Source organism: Sturnira hondurensis, unplaced genomic scaffold, assembly GCF_014824575.4.
Source record: "Sturnira hondurensis isolate 20B ecotype Veracruz unplaced genomic scaffold, ASM1482457v3 Scaffold0012467, whole genome shotgun sequence".
Lineage (NCBI taxonomy): Eukaryota > Metazoa > Chordata > Mammalia > Chiroptera > Phyllostomidae > Sturnira > Sturnira hondurensis.
The window spans coordinates 1,381,614-1,407,035 of record NW_028085098.1 but is presented as its reverse complement, the minus strand read 5'-3'; the positions used below and the strand labels follow the sequence as shown (position 1 = coordinate 1,407,035).

Sequence of the window (25,422 nt, the reverse complement as noted above, 5' to 3'; positions counted from 1 at the left end):
TGCTGAGCATCTTTTCATGTGTCTCTGGGCCCTTGTATGTCCTCCTTGGAAAAGTGTCTGTTCGGGTCCTTTGCCCATTTTTTAATTGGGTTGTTTGTCTCCCTGCAGTGGAGTTGTGTGAGTTCTATTTTGGAGATCAAACCCTTGTCTGAGGTCATCATTGGCAAATATATTTCCCGTACCATTGGTTCCTTTTTCATTTTGATAATGTTTTCTTTAGCTATGCAGAAGCTTTTTAATATTGATGAAGTCCCATTTGTTTATTCTTTTCTTTATGTCCCTTGCTCTAGGGGATATATCAGTGAAAATACTGCTGTGTGGAATATCTGAGATTTTCCTGTCTATGTTCTTCTCTGGGGCTTTTATGGTATCATGACTTATATTTAAGTATTTTATCCATCTTGAATTTATTTTGTTGTATGGTGTAACTTGGTGGTCCATTTTCATTTCTTTGCATGTAGCTATCCAGCTCTCCCAGCACCATTTATTGAAGAGGCTATTTTTACTCCATTTTATGCTCTGCCCCCTTTGTTGAATATTAATTGACCACAGGTACTTGGGTTTATTTCTGAGCTCTCTAATCTGTTCCATTGATCCGTATGTCTTTTCTTCTGGCCAGTATAAGATTGTTTGATTACAGTGGCCTTGTAATACGGTTTGATGTCAGGCATGGTGATCCCTCCTACTTTGTTCCTCTTTCTCAAAATTGCTGTAGCTATTTGAGGTCATTTATGGTTTCATATAAATTTTTGAAATGTTTGTTCAATATCTGTGAAATATCTCATTGGTATTTTAATAGGGATTGGGTTGAATCTATTAATTGTTTTGGGTAGTATGGACATTTTGACAATGTTAATTCTTCCAGTCTATGAACATGGTATATGCTTCCATTTATTTGTGTTTTCCTTAATTTCTTCCTTCAGTGTTGTGTAGTTTTCTGAGTAAAGACCTTTACTTCCTTGGTTGAGTTTACTTCTAGGTACTTTTTTTTATTGCTATACCAAATGTGATTTTTTCTCTGATTTCTGTTTCTGATACTTCATTGTTGGGGTACAAGAATGCCTTGGATTTCTGAATATTTGCTTTGTATTTCACTGTTTGCTGAATTTACTTATTAGGTTGGGTAGTTCTTTTGTGGAGTCTATAGGGTTTTCTATGCACATTATCATGTCATCTTCAAACAATGGCAATTTTATTTCCTCCCTTTTAATTTGGATGCCTTTTATTTCTTCTTCTTGTCTGATTGCTGTGGGTAGGACTTCCAATACTATTTGCATAGAAGTGGTGAAAGTGGACATCTTTGTCTTGTTCTTGATCTTAGTGGAAAAGCTTTTAGTTTTTGCCCACTGAGTATGATGTTGGCTGTAGGTCTCTCATATATGGCCTTTATTATGTTGAGGGATGCTCCCTGTGTTCCTACTTTGCTGAGTGTTTTTATCATAAATGGGTGTTGTACCTTATCAAATGCTTTTTCTGCATCTATTGTATGAACATACGGTATTTATTCCTATTGTTTATGTGATATATTATGATTATTGATGTGCTAGTATTGTACCATCCTTGCATTCCTAGGATGAATCCCACTTGATCATGGTGTATAATCTTTCTAATGTATTGCTGGATGCCGTTTGCCAGTATTTTGTTCAGGACTTTAGTATCTATGTTCATCAGTGATATTGGCCTGTAGTTTTCTTTCTTTGTTGTGCATTTGTCTGGTTTGGGGATTAGGGTGATGCTGGCTTCACAAAAAGAGTTTGGGAGTCTTCCATCCTCTTGGACATTTTGGAAGTCTCTGAAGGATAAGGGTTAGCTCTTCCTTAACTGTTCTGTAAAATTCTCCTGTGAAACCATCCAGTCCAGGGTTTTTGTCCTGAGAATTTTTTGATTACTGCTTCGATTTCATCAGCTGTTATTGGTCTATTCAGGCTTTCTGCTTCTTCTTCATTCAGTTTTGGGAGGTTACATTTTTCTAGAAATGTGTCCATTTCACTTACATTTTCAAATTTCTTGGCATATAGTTCTTCATAGTAATTTCTTATAATCCTTTCTATTTCTGTGGTATCGGTTGTAATCTTTCCTCTTTCATTTCTGTTTGTGTTTATTTGGGTCCTCTCTCTTTTTTTTTCTTGATGAGCCTCCTTAAAGGCTTGTTGATTTTGTTTATCTTTCCAAAGAACCAGCTCCTGGATTTATTCTCCCTTAGAATTGTTCCTTTAGTCTCTATAATTCAATTCTGCTCTTGGTTATTTCCTTCCTCTGCTTGCTCTGGGCTGTCTTTGTTGTTACTCTAGTTGTAGATGTAGGGTTAGGTTGTTTATTTTAAATGTTTGTATCCTTTTTATGTAGGCCTGTATTGCTGGGAACTTCTCAAGACTACCTAAAGTAATATGTTTCTTAATACTTCAGTATTTAATTCATCACTGAGTCCTTGTTTGTTAAAAAATAATGTAATAATTCAAATTCTGAAGATGTTACAGATATTTTCAAACATGCATAAAAGTCAAAGTAGTAAAAAACTACATTTAAAACAGTAACTGATTTTTGCCCCTTGTTTTTTCATTGTTCTGTCTTAGTGACTTAAAAATGTTTTTTACCGGAGTTTTAAAACACATACCAGATAGTGAGTCATTATACCCATAAAAACTTAAATATGCCTTCCTGTGCAAGTAGCTAAGTCTTAAATACTAATTCTGCAAATCTGTTACTTTGGTTGAGTTTTTACTAAAACTTTATAATTTTAATTTTCATATGTTTAGATTCTGGCATTTACTTATAGCATATTAGGGCACCTATTGGTATGATAACTTACATTTTTTTCTAAAGAAAAATAAACACTTATGACTGTCGTACTAGATGAAACTATGCTACTGAAGGAGCAGATCATCTAGGAAAAGTTTACCTACCTATCCGTAGTTTCAGATTATCCTTTTTGATTTGTGAGTTAAAAAACAACAACAGATAAACTAGTGTATGACAGGTTTCTTGCTTGACAGTGTTTCCTTTGATATATCCAATATTAATAGGTCAGCAGGCAAATTCCCAGAATTATGCAGGCCTTACATAAAGTAGGGGGAAAGCAAGAAGTGTTTTTTAAACAAATACGACAATATTTAACTAAGGTCTAGTCCTATTTAACTAAGGGCTAAAAAAGTGTATTACTGCTTCATGTAGAATGGCAGAGGTCTGAAAATTTATAGAGGAGCTAACCTATAAATAATCAATGCTAAATCCAGGAACCTAATGTAAGCTTCTCTTTCCTTTGAAGTCATTCTGATATGTAACTTTTAGGAATATGCTAGAAGCCAGTAACATCAAACGCTGTTTTTCCTTTTATCAAATTAGTACTAAGTTCTTTGAGGATCATTAGCGATAGTATAATTGACTTTTAAAAGTATTATAATTGATGAAGCCATTTGTGAATAGAGCTGAGACTTTATGATCATTTTAGAAGTATATAAATAGTATTCAAATAGTTTGTGACATGATTTACTGCTTCTTAAAGTATTTTTATCTGTGTCAGTCTATTCCAGTGATTAATGGAAGAGAATTACAGAACCCTTTCATTGTTCAACTTTGTGATCAGTGGGATAATCCAGCACCTGTACCACAGGTTAAAATAAATGTCATAAAACCTAACAATTTGAAGGTAGGTTTTAAATAAATAATTTTCACTTAAAATAGTGGATTTCATTCGTAATATTAATATTTTTAGGTGTCACATTCTTTTAAGTATAATCTGTATAATTTTTATTATTACATAGTTTAAATCAATCTAGAGATTTTTCATAAATATTTTGAGGAAATAAAGTTTACATCTTCAAGTAGTGTAAGGGGGCATTGTGCTTTGATTATGACTGTTACATGTTTACTAATACCAGTGTTTGGATTTCAGGTTAGGATGAATAGGTAGCACTGACAAGGTATGACTGAAGGGCAGCTATACTGACCTGCAGTATGGGTTAAGAAACAGGTATTATTAAGGAAACTTACAAGCTGGGGGGAAGCAAAAAAAAAAGCATGTGAGTTACCTACAAGGGCCTGGGCATAGGTGCTAGACCTATCCTGGGTTTTGTTTTAGGGTATGGGGCAAGCACAAATATGGCCTTGTAATGTTTGGAGGCAAACATAGTGCTGGACATCAGGAAGTCTAAAATATGGACTTTTTTTCATAGTAAAGTAGTCAGGGTTAGAGATCTTAAGCCTGTTAAAAAGATTATGATATTGCTGTTATACAGTCTGAAATAGATTTGCTTCTCTGGCTTAGCAACAAGGATTTAGGACCCAGATGGAATGCTTTGAGAAAAATGGGCTGAAAGAGAATGGATCAGAGGGTAAATGTGACAAATACAAATATAGGACTTTATCATTTCACTTACTCTTTATTTTTACCTCACCAGCTATTGCTTTTTTTTTCCTTCGTGTACCATAGCTGTCTAATTTTTTGGTTATATTAAGTAAAAATAAGTATTAGGGTTTAGAAGTGTGATTTTTCTGTTACTACAGTTTACAAATTTCACTTTTTATTTTTATTTTTTCCCCTCATCTGAGGACATTCTTATTGATTTTAGGCAGAAGGGAAGGAAGGGGGAGAGAGGAGGGAGAGAAACATCGACAGTTGCCTCTCCTGTGCTCCCTGACCGGGAAATAAACCCACAACCTGGACATGTGCCCTGACCGGGAATCAAATCTGTGACTTTTTGGGTTACAGGACCACTCCCCAACCAGCTGAGCCACACGAGCCAGGGAAAATTCACTAGTGTTCTTAATGTTTGTTTCTAGGAGAGTTAAACTGATTCTTCTTCTACCCCAAGTAAGAGCATGATTCCAGTTTCTAGAGAAGCATTTACAAAATGCTTTGTCTTTTATAACCAATGACTAGGAAATGTGGCTCCTGATTCTTAATCACTTGAAAGTGAAAGCATGGTGAGGGGAGAGAATCACAGGGGAAAAGGGGAAGGACTCACATGAACAAGTATAAAGGACACATGGACAATAACTAAGGTTGGGGGCGGAAGTGGGAGGGAGGTGGGGAGCACTGGGGGGGGCAGGGCTGGGAATATAAGACAGAAAACTGTACTTGAACAAGAATTAAATAAAAATAAAAAATTAAAATTAAAAAAAAAAGTGAAAGCATGGTTATCACTAGTGAAGGTAGTATTGCAACAAAGATTTAGGAGCACACCCTGGCTGGTGTAGCTCCGTGGATTGAGCGCGGGCCTTTGAACCACAAGATTTAGGAGCACATGTGAGTAAACAGAGAGAAAGATGGAGTAACAGCGGGCATAGTATTACAATGCCTTGCATTTGTGTGTGTGTGTATGTGTGTGTGTGTGTTTATATTCATTTCTCCCATGCCATGCTGCAGAACCCCAGTTTTAGAATGTACAGAGTTTGTGAAATTAGAAAAATTGTAGGTGTCGTCAGAGTGCGTGCAACAATAAGTTTTTAAATAGTAATAGAGGTAAAGAATTTGATCTCTAGAATTTTCTAATTACCGTTTTATTTTGTTTTGTTTTTAGCTCACTCCTTCAAACCAACAGCATAAAACAGATGAAAGGGGCAGGGCTAATTTGGGAGTATTCAGTGTTTATGCCCCTAGGTAAGAACCGAGAGTTTAATAGTATTATAGAGATTGGTTTTCCTTATAACTTGGCTGAAGTTAAGAGCTAACTAGCCTTCTATTTAGTGTTAGGCAGGTGATAGAATGGGCAAGAGTAGTTCCAAAATGAGTTAAACTTTGTATAAATTTTCAGAATTTTTAGATTATAACTAATGCAATTTGAACCCTTCCCCAACCCCCCATTTTTTTTTGTTAGAGGAGAACATAATATTCAAGTGAAAGCCATCTATAACAAAAGCACCATAGAAGGACCTGTAATTAAGTTAATGATTCTTCCAGACCCTGAAAAACCCATTCGTCTCAATGTTAAATATGACAAAGATGCTTCCTTTTTGGCAGGGGGTACTTTCACTGGTGAGTAATTCACAGTTTTAAAAAAATTTGTAATGATAATTTGCATTTTACATTAGTGGAATAAATTATTTATTTTAGGTGTTGAGCATGATAAAAAATCAAGTATGTAATACCCTTTTAAATGACAAGGAAAGTAAATTTGACTTAGCTATGTCTTCTCTCACCCTTATAGCCTACATTCTTTTAATGGTATAAAATGAACTGAAAGTTCATATGTAAACTGATACCCTAAGGTAATTCATTTTGCAAAAGAAATATGAACTGCTAAATAGGGGGAATATTGGGGTCTCTATCTACTAAATTGTTATCTTAAACAAAATAGAACCAGGATTGATTTAATTTGTATGGAAATACATCACATCAGAATTTATGATGAAAGATATTTCAGAATAACCAACATTTACTAAATACATGCTGTGTCTAGCCACTATACACATTACTGCAACTGATTTCAGTTAATGTATGAGGTTGGCCAAAGAGTCTGTTACATTTTTTCCATAAAATAACAGGCGCATTTTTCATTTTCACTAATAACTTTATTGATTTGGATATTTCAAGTATGTCGGGAATCTCCCGCTATTGGCTTCTAGTGGGTAGAGGCCAGAGGTGCTGCTAAACATCTTCCAATGCATAAGACAGCCCCACAGCAAAGAATTATTTGGCCAAAATGTCAGTAGAACCAAGAAACTTTGCAAACCACTTTTGACACATTCGATCAGTCACAGTACCTTTTCTCTACACTGCACAGATCTTTTTTTGAATTTCAGTTGCATTTTTACCTTTTTTGAGACAATAAAGCATAATACATTGAAAATGTTGAATATCTTCTCCCATCTTCAATATTAAAATGGCTGCACAGAAATTCACTGATTTTGGTAAATTTTTTTAAAAATGCACACTGATATGACAGCTATCGTAATAGAATCTAGCAAAATTGTTTCTAATGAAGATAAAGACAACTAAGCACTGCTAGAACCATTGTTCAGAAAAAACTAAATGAACTTTCTGGCCAATGCAATAGAAGATAATCAAGTAAGCAAATGATTTCAGTGTAGTGTAGCAGGTGCCAATTCAATAGAAATTACTATTTGCTTTATACAGGTAATTTTCTTGAATACTTCTGTTTTCTTGAAGGGATGAATTCTTATACGTAGATATATGTAGTTAAAATAAGCAGACCAAAAAGTTTAGATTCAAAAATTAACAATTTTTAATAATTACAGTACATATAGGGTCTGGCAGAAGTAATGCATGCTTGAGTGTGGTTGGTAGAGTAATAATATGGGTGTAATAATCTATAGTTTTAATTCAAACATTTCACCTAAAATGTCATACATATGGTGGGCTTGAGTGTGATATTGTTATTTTACAGAATTACATGCTTATGATTTTGTAATAAAAGGTTTTGTAATACAAAAGGGGTGTTATTTGTGCTGGACCCCATACATATACATAGACATAGCTTTTATATTCAAGTGTTTGAAGTCTGTCTGGGGAGATAAGTTCTACTTCCTGTGATTAAAAAAACTGTAACATGCCAAATGATTGTTGCAGATGATAAACTTAAGTATTATTTGTAATAATAGTTAACTACTGTATGCTATTGAAAATCATAAGAGAAAAGAAACATTGTATTCTTGGAATACATAAAGCATATGTATGGATTTATGACCAGTTGCCCCAAATCTAGATTGCTTAGTATCTACATGATAGTCTTTTTGGTCTTGCATGATAGAACTTACAGCATGGCAAACTATGAAAAGAAGACATTACAAAGATATATGTATGGTTTCTGGGAAAGATTTAGCACGAGAGTTGTCCATCATGATTAGCAAGTTTTATAGACAAATTGTTAGGAATGCTAGTTAAAGAGTAGTGTTATTTTCTTCATCAGAATTTTATAACATTTAAACAAGTTATATACTTTGACATACAAGCATACGTTGTTTTACTGAGTCTCTCGAATACTACTTTTTTCCAAATTAAAGGTTTCTGGCAAGCTGTGTTAAGCAGGTCTCTGAGCACCATTTTTTAACAGGCTAATTAAAATTATATACATTGTTTTTTTAGACATAATGCTATTGCACACTTTATTAATAGACTATAGTACAGTACAACAATAACTTTTATATGCTCAGGAAACCAAATGTGTGGTAATTTGCTTTATTGTGGTGGTCTGGAACCAAACCTGCAGTATCTCCAAGGTATGCCTGTGTAGTAAGTCTTCACTTAACATCATCATTAGGTTCTGCAGCTTTAAGAGAAATGACTTATAACAAAACCGTATTTACTGTAGGCTAATTTATATGAACAAGAACCAGAATTAAGTTCCTGGATGTCTTATCAACATTATAATATATAGCCAGTGCTGAACCAAATGATATTATTTGAGGAACTGTTATGCAATTATTTAGTCAAATCCATTAATTGAACTATAAAGAAAATAATTTTTTAATGTTTATCCTGACAGATTTTATGATTACTGTTATTTCTGAAGATGATAGTATCATTAAAAATATTAATCCAGCACGTATTTCCATGAAAATGTGGAAGCTCTCTAATAATGGGAACCGACCATCAGCAAACGTAAGTCCTGGAAAGCATTTTAGAAGTTAAAGATAGCTCTTAAATTAAACTTAAAAAAATGTAATGTGTATATACTGAAGAACTAGAAATTAACCTACTCTATTACTTGGGATTTAAAAAATATATCAAAGTATGTTTCAAAATTGTGTTGATGCTATTGAAAAGAGCAGCCTACATTGTAATATTTCTCAAATTTTAAGATACTTTATAACTAAGAGATAATGTACAAAATGAGATAGTAGAGAGATGTGATTAATAGAATTACATGTTAGAGAACGGGAATAGAGTGGTGAGAACAATTTGAGGGTCTAAAGCAGCATAGTTCAATAGAAATATAAATCACACATATTTAAAATTTCCTAGTAACCAAATTAAGGTGTAGAAAAGAGCCGGTCCATTTGGCTAAGTTGGTTGGAGTGTTATCCCATAGACCAAAACTTCATGGGTTCATTTCCCAGTCAGGGCACATACCCAGCTTGCAGGTTCAATCCCTAATCGAGGCATGTAGGAGAAGGCTACCAATTGATGTTTCTTTTTCACATCCATGTTTCTCTGTCTCTCTCTCTCTGTCTCTCTCTTTCTCTCCCCCTCTTTCCTCCTCTTTCCCCCTCTCCTCCACCCTCCCTCCTTTCTTTCTTTCTTTTTTTTTTAATGTTACATTATTAATTGTTGGAGTCTTTTTTCTCTCTCTCCAATTTTTTTTTAATGTTACATTATTAATTGTTGGAGTCTTTCTTTTTTTCTCTCTCCAATTCCTCCTTTCTTTCTAAAAGCAATGAAAAATTGTCCCTGGATGAGGATAAATAAAATAAAATACAAAAATAAAGTGTAAAAAGAAATAGTAAAATTAATTTTAATGTAGGTTTAACCTAAAATATCAGAAATTATCATTTCAGGATGAACTAAATTTTTTATTACTATTTTTATACTCACCTAAGGACATGCTTATTGATTTTACCGGTGGGGGAGCGAGAAACATTGATGTAAGAGAGAAAAATCTACTGGTTGCCTCTCATATGTACCCTGATGGAGAATGGAACCCACAGCCTTTCAGTTTATGGGATAATGCTTCAACCAACTAAGCCACACCAGCCCGGGCCTCACTAAATATTTTAAAACTTATTTTGAGATTTCACATTTTTCTAAATCTTACCAAGTCTTGAAATTTGGTATGTATTTTATGTCTACACCACATCTCAGTATGGACCAGCATATTTCAAGCATATTTCAGTAGACAGATGTAGCTATTGACTACCATACTTGAGAGTGCAAATTTAAAACAAATCTCAAATTGGAAACTAAACCTCAAACTATATCACAAGGTTTTAATTTAATAATGCCTTTAAGGATTTATGGTTCATTTTAATTATCTCTTTAGGAAATTAGCTTTCTTAATTTATGCCATCAGTCCCATCAAGCAGCTATTACCTTAAATTGTATCACCGCCATAAAGATCTATTATATACCCTTTAATAATGGTATTTGTCTCCCCTGTGACTGATCTCATTATTGTATCTTACATACATTGTAAAGATATATACATATAGATATGTGCCTGTGTACTTATAAATCCAGATGTGATTTGCATTCACATTTGGTAAAGGTGATACAACTTCTCATCCTAAATATACTATGTTAAATGTTTGTGATTTCTTTTCCCCCTACTTCTCTCCTACTTCCCTTTCCAGGCAGAAACATTTAGTTGTAATAAAATAAAAGATAATGACAAGGAAGATGGCTGCTTCTACTTCAGGTATTTCTCAAGTTATTTCATGTTGTTATGCATACTTGGTTACAAAGTGAATCAGCCTTGATGATGTTTGCCTTGCCTGCTCAGCTAGAGAAAAGAAATTTAGGATTAAATAGAAGATAGTATTATCTCTTAGTATTTTTCCAGGATGTTTTTTGAGAATATATGTGTTTTACCTGTTTGTAAGCTTTGTGAAATGGTTTGGGGAAAGGCTGTTGGGATATGCAACATGTATATAGGCCTTCAAAATTATCAAAGCCAATCAGATACTTTTTTAACATCTTTCAAATAATGTAGAAGACAAAAAGTACAGTTGCAAACCGTTGTTAAAATAATACTAGCATTTACAATTGCTTGTGTATTTACCTTTATTGAGATCTTTATTTCCCCATCTGGCTTTTGTTACTGTGTACTGTATTTTTATGTTACCTTGCAGGACTCCATCAAGCACTTCTTTCCCAGAGCTGGTGGTAATGCACTCCCTTAGCTTTTGTTTGTCTATGAATGTCTTAATTTCTCCCTCACTTTTTTAAAAGTATTTTTATTGATTATGCTATTACAGTTTTCCCAATTTTTCCTTTTTATCCTCCCTCCACCCTGCACCCCAACCCTCCAGCATTCCCCCTGCCACTTAGTTCATGTCCATGTGTTGTACATACAAGTTCTTTGAGCACTCTGTTTCCGATAGCATTTTTTATCTCTCCTCATCTATTTTATGCCTACTAATTATGTGTGCTTCTTCTTCCCTGTACCTTTTCCCCCATATTCCTCCCTTCTGCCTCCCCACCGAACTCCCTCCGTATATGATGTCCATTTCTCTGGTTCTGTTCCTATTCTGGTTATTTGCTCAGCTTTTGTTTTCTTTTTTTTTTCTTTTAGTTTCATTTGTTGCTAGTTGTGAGTTTGTTGTCATTTTATTCGTATTTTTTATCTTTTTCTTAGATAAGTCCCTTTCTAAGGGACTTTTCATGACTTTAAATACTTCTTTCCAGCTCCTTCTTGTCTATAAGAGTTCTTTTGAGAAATCAGCTGATAGCCTTATAGAAACTCCTTTGTAGGTACCTGTCTCCTTACCTCTTGCTGCTTTTAGGATTTTCTCTTTGTCTTTAATCTTGGGTAACTTAATAATGATGTGCCTTGGTGTGTTCCTCTTTGGTTCCAACTTCTTTGGGACTCTCTGGGCTTCCTGGAGTTCCTGGACTTCCTGGAAGTCTTATTTCCTTTGCTAGATTGGGGAAGTTTTCCTTCATTATTTGTTCAAATAAGTTTTCAATTTCTTGCTGCTGTTCTTCTCCTTCTGGCACCCCTATAATTCGGATATTGGAATGTTTCAGGTTGTCCCAGAGAATCCTCAGCCTCTCTTCATTTTGGGGGGGATTCTTGTTTCTTCGTTCTGATCCAGTTGGATGTTTATTTCTTCCTTTTGTTCCAAATTGTTTCTTTGAATCCTGGTTTCCTTCTTGTCACTGTTGGTTCCTTGAATATTTTGCTTTATTTCACTTTGGGTATCTATCATTTGTTCTTTCATTTTTTGACCAAGCTCAATCAGTTCTGTGAGCATTTTCATTACCAAGGCTTTAAATTCTCCATCAGATAGGTTAGCGATCTCCTCATCACTTAGTTCTCTTTCTGAGGTTTTGCTGTGTTCTTTCATTTGGGTCATATTTCTTTGTCTTGGTGCAGCTGATAGATTGTAAGGGGACAGGGCCTTAGGTATTCACCCAGGCAGGGGAGCCCTCTTTGCTACACTGCCTGTGTGGGAGGGGCCAGAGAAGTAACCATGCATCTTGCCTGCTCATCTCTAGCACACTTTCCAACAAACTCTCGTGCCAGTCTGGAAGTATCTCTCACCAGGGCAACCCCAGCCTTAGCCCAGAGTCAGCTCTGAGTCTCAGTTTTCCCCTTAAGTCAGTCCCTCTGGCACAGCTCCGTTGAGCTCAGCAGTCAGCCCCAGCCCCTAGCTGCCTTGCCGTGGTTTTTCTGAGTCTGCCCACACAGTTCACCTTACTGGTCTAGTTGCTCTGGTTAATCTTTTCTTTAATTCCTTGGTTGTTGGAGTTCCATGCAGTTTGATTTTGTGGTGATTTTGGTTGTTTATTGATTTTAGATTGGTTGTTATCCTCCTTTTGGTTGTGTGAAAAAGCAAAGGGTTTCTGCCTACACCTCCATCTTGGATGGAACCTCTCCCTCACTTTTGAAGGACAGTTTTGTTGGATATAGGATTCTTGGTTGACAAGGTTTGGGGCGGGGGCTAGCACTTTGAATACATTGGCCCCACCAATTGGCCTCCAAATTTCCTGATGAGAAATCTAATCATCTTATTGAGGATCTCTTGTATATAATGATTTTTCTACTCTCTCACTACTCTTAGTATTCTCTCTTCTGAAAGTTCAGTAAAGTGTCTTGGTGTGTGTGTTTTTTGAAGTCATTTTATTTGGAATTCTTTGAGCATCTTGGATATTTATATTTATGTCTTTCATCAAAATGGGAAGTTTTGGGCCAAATACTCTCTTTGCCTTTCTCTCTCTCTCTCTCTTCTCCTGGGTCTCCCACAATGTATATATTGGTCTGATGTCCCAAAAGGTCATTTAGGCTCTGTTCACTTTTCTTTTTTTTTAATTTTTTATTAATATTTTATTGATTATGCCATTAATCAATGGCAGTTGATTAATGGCATAATCAGTTGTCCCATTCCCCCCTTCACTCCCCTCCACCCTGCACACCCCTCCCCCATCATTCCCCCACTTTAGTTTATGTCCATGTGTCACAGTTCTTTAGATTCTGTATTTCCCATAGTATTCTTGCCCTCCTCCCTGTCTATTTTCTACCTACCGTCTATGCTACTTATTCTCTGTACCTTCTCCCCACTTCTCCTCCTCCCACTCCCCTGTTGCTAACCTTCCATGTGATCTCCATTTCTATGGTTCTGCTCCCAATCTAACTGTCCTCTTATTTGCTTTTACTTTAGGTGTGGTTGTTAATAACTGTGAGTTTGCTGTCCTTTCACTGTTCATATTTTTTATCTTCTTTTTCTTATATAAGTCCCTTTAGCATTTCATATAATAAGGGCTTGGTGATGATGAACTCCTTGAACTTGACCTTATCTGAGAAGCACTTTATCTGTCCTTCCATTCTAAATGAAAGCTTTGCTGGATAGAGCAATCTTAGATGTAGGTCTTTGGATTTCATGACTTGAAATAGTTCTTTCCAGCCCCTTCTTGCCTGTAAAGTCTCTTTTGAGAAATCAGCTGACAGTCTGATGGGAACTCCTTTGTAGGTGACTGTCTCCTTATCTTTTGCTGCTTCTAGGGTTCTCTCCTTCATTTTCATCTTGGCTAATGTAATTATGATGTGCCTTGGTGTGCTCCTTCTTGGGTCCAACTTCTTTGGGACTCTCTGAGCTTCCTGGATTTTCTGGAAGTGTATTTCCTTTGCCAGACTGGGGAAGTTCTCCTTTATTATTTGTTCAAATAAGTTTTTCACTCGTGGCTGTTTCTTTTCCCCTTCTGGTACCCCTATAATTCAGATGTTGGAACATTTAAAGATGTCCTGGAGGTTCCTAAGCCTCTCCTCTTTTTTTGAATTCTTGTTTCTTCATTCTTTTCTGTTTGGTCATTTTTTTCTCCTTTCTGGTCCACTCCCTTGATTTGAGTCCCAGTTTCCTTTCCATCACTGTTGGTTTCCTGTGCATTTCCCTTCATTTCAATTAGTTTAGCCTTCATTTGTTTCTCTAATTTGTGGCTAAAATCAACCAATTCTGTGAGCATCCTGATCACCAGTATTTTGAACTGTGCATCTGAAAGGTTGGCTATCTCTTGGTTGCTTAGAATTATAGGCTCTGGGGCTTTGAGCTGTTCTTGAGTCATGGTTTGGTCTGTTCACACCTGTTATGTATGAGGGACAGAGCCTTAGGTGTTCACCAAGGCCGGGCTACCCAGTTGCTGGGTTGTGACGCTGTACGTGGTGGTGGGGTCATAGAGGGAAAAACTGGCGCTTTGCTCCTCTCTCTCTCAGATTTCTGTCCCCTCTGCAGCTTCCCACAAGCAAATTGGGCCCTCCTGGTGCTGGTTCCCAGGTATGTGGGCTTGTGTACCCATCGGGACCCTGTGGGTCTCTCCAACAAACTCTCTGTGAGCCTGGGAGCCTCTCCCGGCCCCGCGACCCCGAGAAAGTCTTTCCAGTTGGTGCTTTCAGGCTCTTATTCCCATCGCTGAGGCCCTAGCCTGCAGAGTCTGTCTCACTGTTCGCTCCTTCACTTGGTTTATCTGCACATGAATGCGTGACCGCAGTCAGCCAGCTGTCCTGCACCCTCACTGGGTCTGCCCGTTGCCACCCCACTCCTGGGATCTGCCGAATCTCCTGGGTCGGTCCAACCAAGCTCTGCCCCTCTTACCGGTCTGACCAAATGGTTCGTTGTTGTCGGACTTCCATACAGTTCAATTTTCTGTGTTTTGGCTGCATTTTTGGTACTGCAACTTTGTTGTTTTTAAATTTAGTTGTGCGAGGAGGCACAGTGTTTCCACCTACGCCTCCATCTTGGCCGGAAGTCCTTGGCTATGTTCACTTTTCTCTGATTCTTTTCTATTCCTCAAACTCTAGAGTATCCATTGTCTTCAAGTTTGCTAACCGTTTCTTTTACCAGTTCAAATCTACTTTTGCATACCTGTAGTGAAATTTTCAGTTGCAAAATTTGTCTTTGGTTTCTTTTTAGATTTTCTATTTCTATTGATATTTTCATCTATTTATTTTTATTTATTTATTTTTTTACTTTCTCTACATCTTTCTTTAGTTGTTTAAGCATCTGTGAGCCAGTCGTTTTATGAATTCTTTTCTAGCATATTTGCCATTAGGTATTTTTCAGGAACAGTTTCTGGTTACTTTTTTTCCCTTTAAATGGCCCATACCTTTCTGTTTGTTTGCATTGTGATTTAAAAAAAAACACTAGACATCTGAATCTAATACTGTGGTAGTTCTGTAATTGAGATTCTCTGCTAACTAGGGTTTGATGGTTTTTGTTATTGTTTTAGATTTGTTTTTATTGTTGAGGGCTATTTCTTGTGAAAGTCATCCTTAAATATATACTTAAGGTCCTGAGCCTATTCCTGAACATGTGTGGTCACTTTCTAATATTCCCATATATGCAGTTGTTTTTTAATGTCTAGCTCCCCAAAAATGAGAAACAAAAAATAAAGGAGGGAAGGGGTTAAGGAATGGGTACTGGCCCTTTAAATCTCCCTGGAAGTCACTTCAGGTGGAGGACATGGGCTTGCAACAATGGGGTTTCCTATAGGAACAACAGTTTTGTACATTTTTGTTTTGCGCCTCTGTGATCACAGGCAGCAATCAGTGAACCTATACCTGATAAGTGAAGGATGGGGTTCTTTCCTGGAACATACGCACAGCTGCCTATCCTGGGGGAAGGGAAATGAATAGTTGTTATTGTATAAGATTCAAAATTGACTGAAATTAACCTCAGTTTACCATGCAAGTCTTTCAGTTGTCTGGAATTTGCCAGCCTTTAATAGCCTCCAGAGTTCCAAAATAATTGTATTAGACAGATTCTGCCAGTACAGTTGTTTTAATTCCTGGTACTTTCTACTCCCGCCATCTTCCCAGGATTTTCTCCAAGGTTTCTTCTACTTTTAAAATTCTTTAAATCATCATCAGTAGGGTCAAAATGCTTATTTGTACTAGTTCACTGCTTTTTGAGACTAACTGTATTGAAAGACCAGTTTCTGTTTTTTAAAACCTTTATAATCTGTCATGGACCAATGTTTTTTGTTTTCATTTTTTAAAAGAAGAAAAAGGTTCTCTGAGCCCTGGCTGAGGGGCTCAGGTGATTGGAGCATTGTCCTGTACACCAGTGGTCCCCAACCTTTTTGTCACCATGGACCAGTTTCATGGAAGACAGGGGTGGGATTCAGTTTGGGACATAGGATGCAGAAGCAGGGCTCAGATGAACCTTACTCTAACCCCGCTGTGGATGGTGGGAGAGACAAGAGGTGGAGCTCAGGCGAGCTTTGCTTGAAGCCGGTTCCTAACGGGCTGCGGACCAGTTGTGGTCCACAGCCCGGGGGTTGGGGGCCCCTGCTATATACCATAAGGTTGTGGGTCCAATCCCCAGTTAGGAAAACCATACCTAGGGTGTGGATTTGGTCCCCAGTCAGGGTATGGGAGGCAACCTATTATTGATGTCCCTCTCTCACAGCAATGTTTCTCTCTCTCTCTCTCAGTCAAATATATATCCTTGGGTGAGGATTAAAAAAAAGATCCTCTGAATATGTACTTGTTCTCTCAAAGTTATCTCAGATTGTTATATATGTTTCTGAATATTCTTTTATTATCTTGTGACTGACAACAAAATATTCAATGCCAGCAACTGTCCTTCATCTGTACTTTGAACCATTGCCTTAGGTGTTTTAGTTATTCTCATGGTATTGCATGGGGCTGATTTAGACATCCTAGGAAAGACACACTCCCTTCTCTTCAGTATATTAAATTATCTTTCAGTGTTTGAGTCTATTTAATGTGTGGTAATTGAATCTTATTTTATCATTCAAGGGCATCAGTTTGAAGGAACATTTTAGTAAATCTTTTAAAAATAATTACTTTTTAAAACTACATAGAGGGTATGGTTATGCAACAATGTGTATGTGCCAAATGCCAGTGGAGTGTACAGGCTAAAATTTTATGTTATATGAATTTCACCTGAATAAAAATAAATCACATGTACTGTCTGTCATACATATTATTTTTATATATATGTATAAAATATATTTCTGAATATTAGGTATATTTGAATGAATGAAAATACTTGAGTTCCTAATATGTTAGGCACTATATTTGGTGTTCTACATATATCGTTTCATTTTTTAATCTCTTAAAAAGAGATAGAAAATTTATAATGTTAAACAAAAGATGCAGCTTTACAATTTCCCCCAAAGTGAATGTCTGTGTTACCACTACTGAAATCAAGAAGTAGGAGATTTCTAGTACCATTGAAGCCCCACCTGTGCCCTTCCCAGTTATTGTTTGCATACACACACTTGTGTAGACACACACACAAAATGACCCCTCTCCTGACTTGTTTTCTTTTTCAGTTCTATTATCCAAGCATACATCCCTAAATTCTCTAGTTTAGTTGTACTAATGTTTTAAACATACAGTATTCTTTTGTATAAAGCTTCTTTCTTTCACTCAACATTGTAAGGTTCATCTATTATGTGAATTGTAGCTGTAAATTTGTTCATTCACCTCTGTATAATAGCTGGGTCAAACATTATGTATATGTTTATCTTTTTGAGCTGCTGCCAAACAGTTATTCATAATGTTTATGTTAATTTATACTTTCACCAGCAGTGTATGACAGTTCCCATTGCTCCATATTTTCCCCAACATTTGGATTTATCAGTATTTTCCATTTTAGTCTTCTGGTGGCTTTGTACTGGCATGACATTTAGTTTTAATTTGTATTTTTCTCTTTATCATATATTTATTGACCATTTTGATAACCTTTTGTGAAGTGCCTGTTTGTGGCTTACCCGTTTTTCTATTTTTTTCATATTAATTTATAGCAGTTCTTTATATATTATGGGTATAAGCCTTTTATTAGACATCTTTGCCCCTTCCATAGCTTGCTTTTGCATTTTCTTTATGATATCTTTTTTTTTTAGATTTTATTTATTTATTATTAGAGGGGAAGGGAAGGAGAGAAATATCAATGTATGGTTGCCTCTCATGAGTCCCCTGCTGGGAACTGGCCTGCAACCCAGGCATGTGCCCTGACTGGGAATCCAACCGCGATCGTGTGGTTCACAGGCCTGCGCTCAATCCACTGAGCTATACCAGCCAGGGCCTCTTTATGATATCTTGAACAGAAGTTCTTAATTTTTATTCATATATAATCAAATTTGTTGATCCTCTCCTTTATACGTAGCACTCGTTGTGGTCTTAAGAATTATTTCTTTACATTTAGGTCATGAAGGAATAATACTTTATAATTGTTTGGGGGGTTCCCAGGTCCATCTTCATGAATTTGATGATTCATTAGGATGACTCATAGAATGTGGCATATATATGTCCTTAATCCATAATAAATCCATAATAAATCCTTATGATTTATTAAAGCAAAAGGATAAAAACAAAAATCAGAAAAGGGCATATGTGTAAGGAGCAGTGTCCAAGGGAAAACACTTCAGTTTCCAAGGGTTCTATCCCATGGAGTCCCAGGACATGATTAATTCCCCAGCAACAAGTTAGTGATAACACATACGAAACGTTATCAACCAGGTAATCTCATTAGAGACTCAGTACCCAGGGTTTTTATTGGTGGCTTGGTCACATAGGCAGCCTCTGCCTAACGTATACCAAAATCCCAGATTCCCAGAAGAAAAGCAAAGGATTAGCATAGACCATGTCATTGGCAGAAACAGTTTGGGCAAGGCTAGCCACTTTTACAAAGTGATAGTGGGAGCCTTTCTCAAGTCTAGTTTATAAATGCCAGCCAAGGGTCAACCTTGCCAGCGGACCTTTAGATCTGCTATGTTTATTTTTTATTACAGTGTGTATTTATAGTGTGTGTGTGTGTGTGTGTACACGAGGTCTGTCCAGAAAAAGCTATTCTTAATATAAGAGAATGGTTTGTGTGACATCAGTGTAATCTGGCAACAGAGTGGTCTGGAATTCCCATGCATGAACGATGACTTCACTGTACTAGTCAGGGAGTGGTAGGTGCCGTTGAGTGAGGATGTGGATTGTGTGGCCATTCCATTCAAAATGGCTGAGTGAGTAAAGCGATCAATCTGCATTAAATTCTGTGATAAGCTTGATTGTTCCTCTGTGGAAACTATTCAGATATTAAGAAGGCTTTTAGGGACAATGCAATGAGGGCAGTACAAATAAAAGTGTGGCACAAATGCTTTAAAGATGGTTGAGAATCTGTCAAAAGTGATCCATGTTCTAGAAGGCCTGCAACAAGCAGAACACCCAAGAGTGTTGAATGTGTACAGGCTGTAATCAACAGAGATTAGTGACTAACAGTTCTAGAACTAGGAGCTAATCTGAGGATTCCAAATACTACTGTGTCCGAGATTTTGACACAGGATCTGGGCATGAAACATGTCATGGCAAAATTTGTTCTACAACTTCTGCTATCAGAGCAGAAGAAACACTGTGTTGCAGTCGCTAAACAGTGAGCCAGGTTTCCTCAAGATAGTCATAACCAGAGATGAATGGTGGATCTACAGCTGTGATCCAGAAATGCAGGCCCAATCGTCCCAATGAAAGTCACCTGGTTCTTCATGTCTGAAGAAGACACAGCGAAGTCACAGCAAGATCAAGACTATGTTAAGTGAGTGAGTTTTTTGATTGGAAAGGTGTTGTCATCACTAGTACAGCCCTCCAGGCCAATTAATAAGGAGTACTACCTCAATGTTATCAGTTGAGAGATGCAATAGTACGAAAACAGCCACAGCTATGGGCAGCTGGTAATTGGCAGATTCATCACAGCAACACACCAGCTCATGCATCATATCTCGTGCAGAGGTTTTTGTCAAAATATCAAATCACCCAGATCACTCAGCCCCCCTAATCCAAGATTTGGCACCCTGTGACTTCTGGCTTTTCCCCCTAACTAAAATCACCTTTGAAAGGGAAGAGATTTCAGACTGTCCATGAGATTCAAGAAAATACAACAGGGCAGCTGATGGCAATTCCAAAAAAGGATTTTTTGGAGTGTTTTGAAAAGTGGAAGAGAGGCTGGGAGAATTGTGTGAGGTCCCGAGGTGCCTACCTTGAAGGGGACTGAGGTGTCGTTGTCCTATGTACAATGTTTCTTGTACCTTGTATCTTCATTAAATGCCTCTATTTTTCATATTACATGGCTCGATACTTTCTGGGCAGACCTCATATGTATATTTGTCTCCACATTGCTGAAAAGATCATTTTTCCACAATGCTATCTTTATTATAAATCATGTACCCACGTATATGTGGGTCCATTTCTGGACTTCCTATTTGGATTTCTTGGTCTAGGTGATATAATTTGCTCTACCATATTTTTTGATAAGTCTGGTGTCCTGTGGAATGAGTCCTCTAACCTTGTTTTTCTTCATGAGTATCTTGGTCCTTTATTTCCCATACTAATTTTAGAATCACATCAAGTTTCAAATAACAAAAATAATTTAAATAATAAAACTTGCTTGAATTTTATTTAGAAATTTGGGGACATATTGCAATATATAAATATGGCATATTCCTGTGTTTAAATTTCTCTTACAACATCTAGTGATGTTTTAAAATTGAAGTTGCACATGTCTTTTCTTTTAGATTAATTTCTAGATAGTTGATTTTTTCAGTTTTATTTAGATTTATTTGACATATAACACTGTTTGGTTTAAGGTGTACAAAGAATGGTTTATGTATATATATATATATTGCAAAGTAATTACCATGATAAGTTTAGTTAACATTCATCTCTTCACAGAGCTATACATTTTTTTTTCTTGTGAGAACTTCTAAGATTTACTGTCATAGCAACTTTCCAAGACAGTATAGTATTGCTAACTGTGGTCACCAAGTTATATATATGGTACCCCCAGGACTTAGTTATTTTAAAACAGGAATTTGGACCTTCTGACAACCATCTGTCATTTTGCCCACATCCCACCCTCACCTCTGGCAACCACCAATCTGTTCTCTGTATCTACAAGTTTGGTGGTTGTAGATTTGACATGTAAAAGTGAAGTAATAGTATTTGTCTATCTGACTTATTCCACTTAGCATAATGCCTAGAGATGATATTGTTGATGCTATTATAAATGGTGTCCTTTAAATTTTTTAAATTTTGTTGTTGGTTGAAGAAATCCAGTTGATTTGTATATATTGACCTTGTAGGTAGCATGTTTGTTAACCTCCCTTATTTCCAATTTTATTTGTACATTCTTTGGAATTTTATGTATAAAGGACTCATGGACAAGGACAACAAGGGGACAATTGAATGTGGGAGGGGCAGTGGGCAGGGGAAAGCAATGGGGGAAAAACGGGGACAACTATAACTGAACAACAGTAAAATAATATTGGCATAATTATGTCTGTAAGTAGTGATAGGTTTATTACTTTCCAGTCTTTTATGCATTTTATTTTTCTTGGCATCCTGTACTGGCTTGAATTTGCAGTGAAATGTTAGATATGGTAAGAGTGATCATAATCTCATTCCCAGTCCAAAGGGAACGTTTTAGTATTTCACACATAAGTTTGATGTTTGCTTTAGAGTTTTTCTTTTGCTAGGCATCTTTATCAGACTGGTCATTTCTAGTGATTATTAATTAAAAGAATTTTTAATTTATTATGAATTGCCATTAAATTTCACTATATATTGAGGTAATAATATTTTCCTTTCTTTTTTAATATGGTGAATTACAATACATTAGTTTTCTGAATATTCAGCCAACCTTACATTGCTGGGATAAACCTGATTTTATCATAATGTATTACCTCTTTTAGGTGTTGGTAGATTTCTTCTGCTAATAGTTTGTTTGTGGTTTTTTTTTTTTTTCATCTACATTAATGAGTGAAAGTTGCCTGCATTAACTTTCATACATATTCTCTTCAGGTTTGATGTCTAAGTCATCATGTGTACCTCACAAAATTAACTGGAAGAAGTAGTCCCTAAGTCTTGTTTATTCTATGGGAAGATCTTGTGTAATAGTGTCATTATTTCTTCCTTAAATGTTTGGTAGATTTCATCAGTGAAACCATCTGAGCCTGGACTTGGAGGGGAGGAAGGTTGTAATTAAGATTCAGCTTCTTTGAATTCAGCAGTTACAGGACTATTTGTATTTCCTGTGTTGTCTTTCTTCAGTTTTAATAACTTGTAATTTTCTAAGAATTTGTCAATTTTATCTAAATTTTGAAAATTACTATTCACAGTATCTTCTTTTTATTGTACTATCCTTTTGTTGCTGATTAATAGTGCCAAGATATTTCAATCTTGTCTTTTCAAAGAACAAACTAGCTTTTTAAAAATTTTCATTGTGATTTTTCTTCTACCCAGGTTCATTCAGAAATACAGTGTTTAATTTCTAAATGTGAGGTTTTCTTATTCTTTTTTTTGTTATTGATTTATGTAATTCCACTGTGGTCATAGAGCCTACTCCATATAATTTTATTCTTTTGAAATTAATTGACTTGTTTTTGTACTTTGTGCAATTTTTGCAAATATTCCATCTGTACTATGAAATAATGTATATTGCTTTTGAAGCAAAGCATTTTATGTTTATTAGTTCAAAATTTGCTAATTGTTCTAAGTTTTCTATATGCTTTTTTTTTTCAAGCAGTGACTATGAGTGTGGATTTGTTTGTTTTCCCTCTTAGTTCTGCCAGTGTTTATATATTTTGAGGGTATCTTATTTACATACAGACTTATATTATATTCCTGGCATATTGAATCAGATATCATTACAAAGTATTCATCTTTTTCTCTAGTAATTTTTTTGTCTCAAAGTCTACTTTGGTAACAGTATATCAAAGTATATCTTAGTGTTTACATAAAATGGCTTTTTTATTACTTTTGTACTTTATAATTTAACTCATTCTAAATGACACAGTTGTTTTTTAAAATAGTCTGTCTTTTAAATTTAGATTTTACATATAATTACCAGAATACATGCTTTTGTACCTACTGTCTTACTGTTTTTTATTTGATCCTACTTTCTTTCTTCTTCTGTTTAGTAAGTGTTTTGAATTGTTTTCTACTCCTTATCAAGTTGGTAGTTACACAGTCTTACTATTCTCTTAAGTGACTTTTCAGATTACAACATCCATCGTTGACATACCAATGGGTAATGACAATTTGCATTTTATACCTTCTTGGGACAGTGTGTGAATCTTACAACACTTAAACTCCATTTTCTCTCTCCCACCTTACATGCTTCTGTTGTTATGTATGTTAAACCTGTCTATCAAGGCACTATTATTTGATATAGCCAGTGGTCATTAGATTTACTGACTTATCCTATCTGTTAAACATCAGCTTGGCTTCCATCTGGGATCATTTTCTCTCTGAGGAACTTCTTTTAGTATTTCCTCTAGTGTACATTTGCTAGTGATGGATTATCTCATTTTTTTCCTGAAAATATATTTTTGTCACTTTTTATCCTTCATTCTTGAAGGATATTTTTCTTGGATATGATTTTCTGGATTGGCAGGGTTTTTTTCTTGAAATACTTTCAAATCATCATTCACTACCCTATCATTTCCATTGAGAATTAGCTATCAGTCTTGTTATTATGTTGAAAAGTAATCATTTCCCCTTTTTGGTTGGTTTGATTTTTGTTTTCCAGCAGTTTTGAAACAACATACATGTATTTGGAGATCTTTTTATTTATCCTGCTTGATTTTTATAGGCTTTCATTTCATGGTCTTTTTCAGTTTTTTAAAATTTGTAAGCTGTTATTTCATCAAATATGCATCTACCTCCTTCCTCTTCTCTCCCTCTTCTAGCAGCTCTTAATTACATGCATATGAGACCTTCTCTCACAAATCTGTCACTCTTCGCCGTTCTTTTGTTCCTCTTCATTCTAGGTATTTTATTCCAAACTACCTTCAATTGACTAATCTCTATTCAGTGGTATCTGATTTGCTGTTAAACCCATCTTTCAATTATCAGTTTCTGTTCTGTATTTTTAGTTCACTTTTTTCTTAAGGTACAGTGCTGTGTTGGGATTCTCAGTCTTCCCAGGTTCTTTTTACCCTAAATAGTACCCAGAGTTTGTCTAGAGTTTCTTTGAATTTGGATTTGTTTTTGTTGGTTTTCATCCTAGTTTCCTAGCCTCCTCATGTACCTGGTTGTTTCTTTTTTTTTTTTTTTTTTTTTTGGTGGGTTGGTTTTTGGTTTTTTATCCTTTTATTTCTGAATATTTATAGAAATAATTTGAAATGTCATCTGTTACCTTTCTCCAGTAGGGTTTATATTTGATTCTTTCTGTTCATTGTCTGAGCCACCAGCATCTGTTATCACTCAGTCCACTTTCAGAAACAGATAATTCAAAGTTGAGTTGCTTATTCATTGGGAGTCTGTTTGCTTTAGGTTCACCTCTGTGTCTTAGGGTATGCTCCCAAGAACAAAGCATTCTTAAATATGAAACTCACCTTCCAGGATTTCCATACTAGTTTTTCATCCTGCTGAGTTATTTTTCACTTTTTGCTTGTTATCTCTCAAACATCTTTAAGCAGATGTCTTAAAATAATGGCTATCTTCATCAGAAAGTGTAGGTCTGCCATTGGAAGCAGTATTCTGTTTTATTCTCTTGGAAAAAAACATGGTTTAGAGAAAGATTAAATAATTTTCTCCAAAGTTACATATATGTTACTGTTCTGGGACTTTAATTCACATTCATATTCAAAGCCTTTGGGGTTTTTTTGCCATGCTACACCAGTATTTTTAGAGTGTAAATGACATGTAAAAGTCACCATAGAGATCATCAGCCATATTGCACATGCCAGGAAAAGTATAACCATAAAATGCCATTCATATGTTCATTATGGTTAATTCTGATCAAAACAGGCTAGTAAGTATACCTCTTCTTAGGCACTGAATTCTTGATTGATAATTAAACCACAGTAAATGCCTTATAAAGTTAACTATTTGGAAAATAAAAATAACATTAAAAGATCAGTAGTGTATCCTAAATTTCAAAATATGAAACCGTGAGTTGAAAATTTGTTATGTAAAATTTAAGCAAAATCAACTTCATATATAATTCAGCATTTTTTGTGAAAAGTATATTCCTATTCTTTCAACTTTGCCACACTCAGTACCTGGTTTCTTAATATTTTGTGGCATGTCCAGGGAAGAGGAACCTGAGATTAAGTCTAATATTGCAAGAAATATTTGCTAAATGAAAGTTAAGGTAGTAGTAGTAATTCTCTTTTTATATTTTCTTTTTATGAAATGGACAGAAGTTGTTGATGCTGTGAATTTAAAAGTTGTGAATAATTTTATCTCTTTTTTTCTAATTTAGGGATAAAGCAATACCTAGTAAAGTGGGAATATATTGTATCCAGTTTTGTTTTATGATGGATAAAGCAAATATTCTTAACAGTGAACAGGTTTG

General features: G+C 35.6%; 1 protein-coding gene across 1 annotated transcript in view; it reads left to right on the top strand.

Moving 5' to 3' along the window:
* SMCHD1 (structural maintenance of chromosomes flexible hinge domain containing 1) overlaps positions 1-25,422 on the top strand; it is a 156,031-nt gene that overhangs the window by 89,468 nt on the left and 41,141 nt on the right. Inside the window, exons 30-35 of the mRNA XM_037060710.1 lie at positions 3,521-3,646; positions 5,520-5,599; positions 5,817-5,974; positions 8,445-8,560; positions 10,249-10,313; positions 25,330-25,417. Coding sequence (XP_036916605.1) covers positions 3,521-3,646; positions 5,520-5,599; positions 5,817-5,974; positions 8,445-8,560; positions 10,249-10,313; positions 25,330-25,417 — 633 coding nt within the window. The remainder of the gene's footprint in view (positions 1-3,520; positions 3,647-5,519; positions 5,600-5,816; positions 5,975-8,444; positions 8,561-10,248; positions 10,314-25,329; positions 25,418-25,422) is intronic.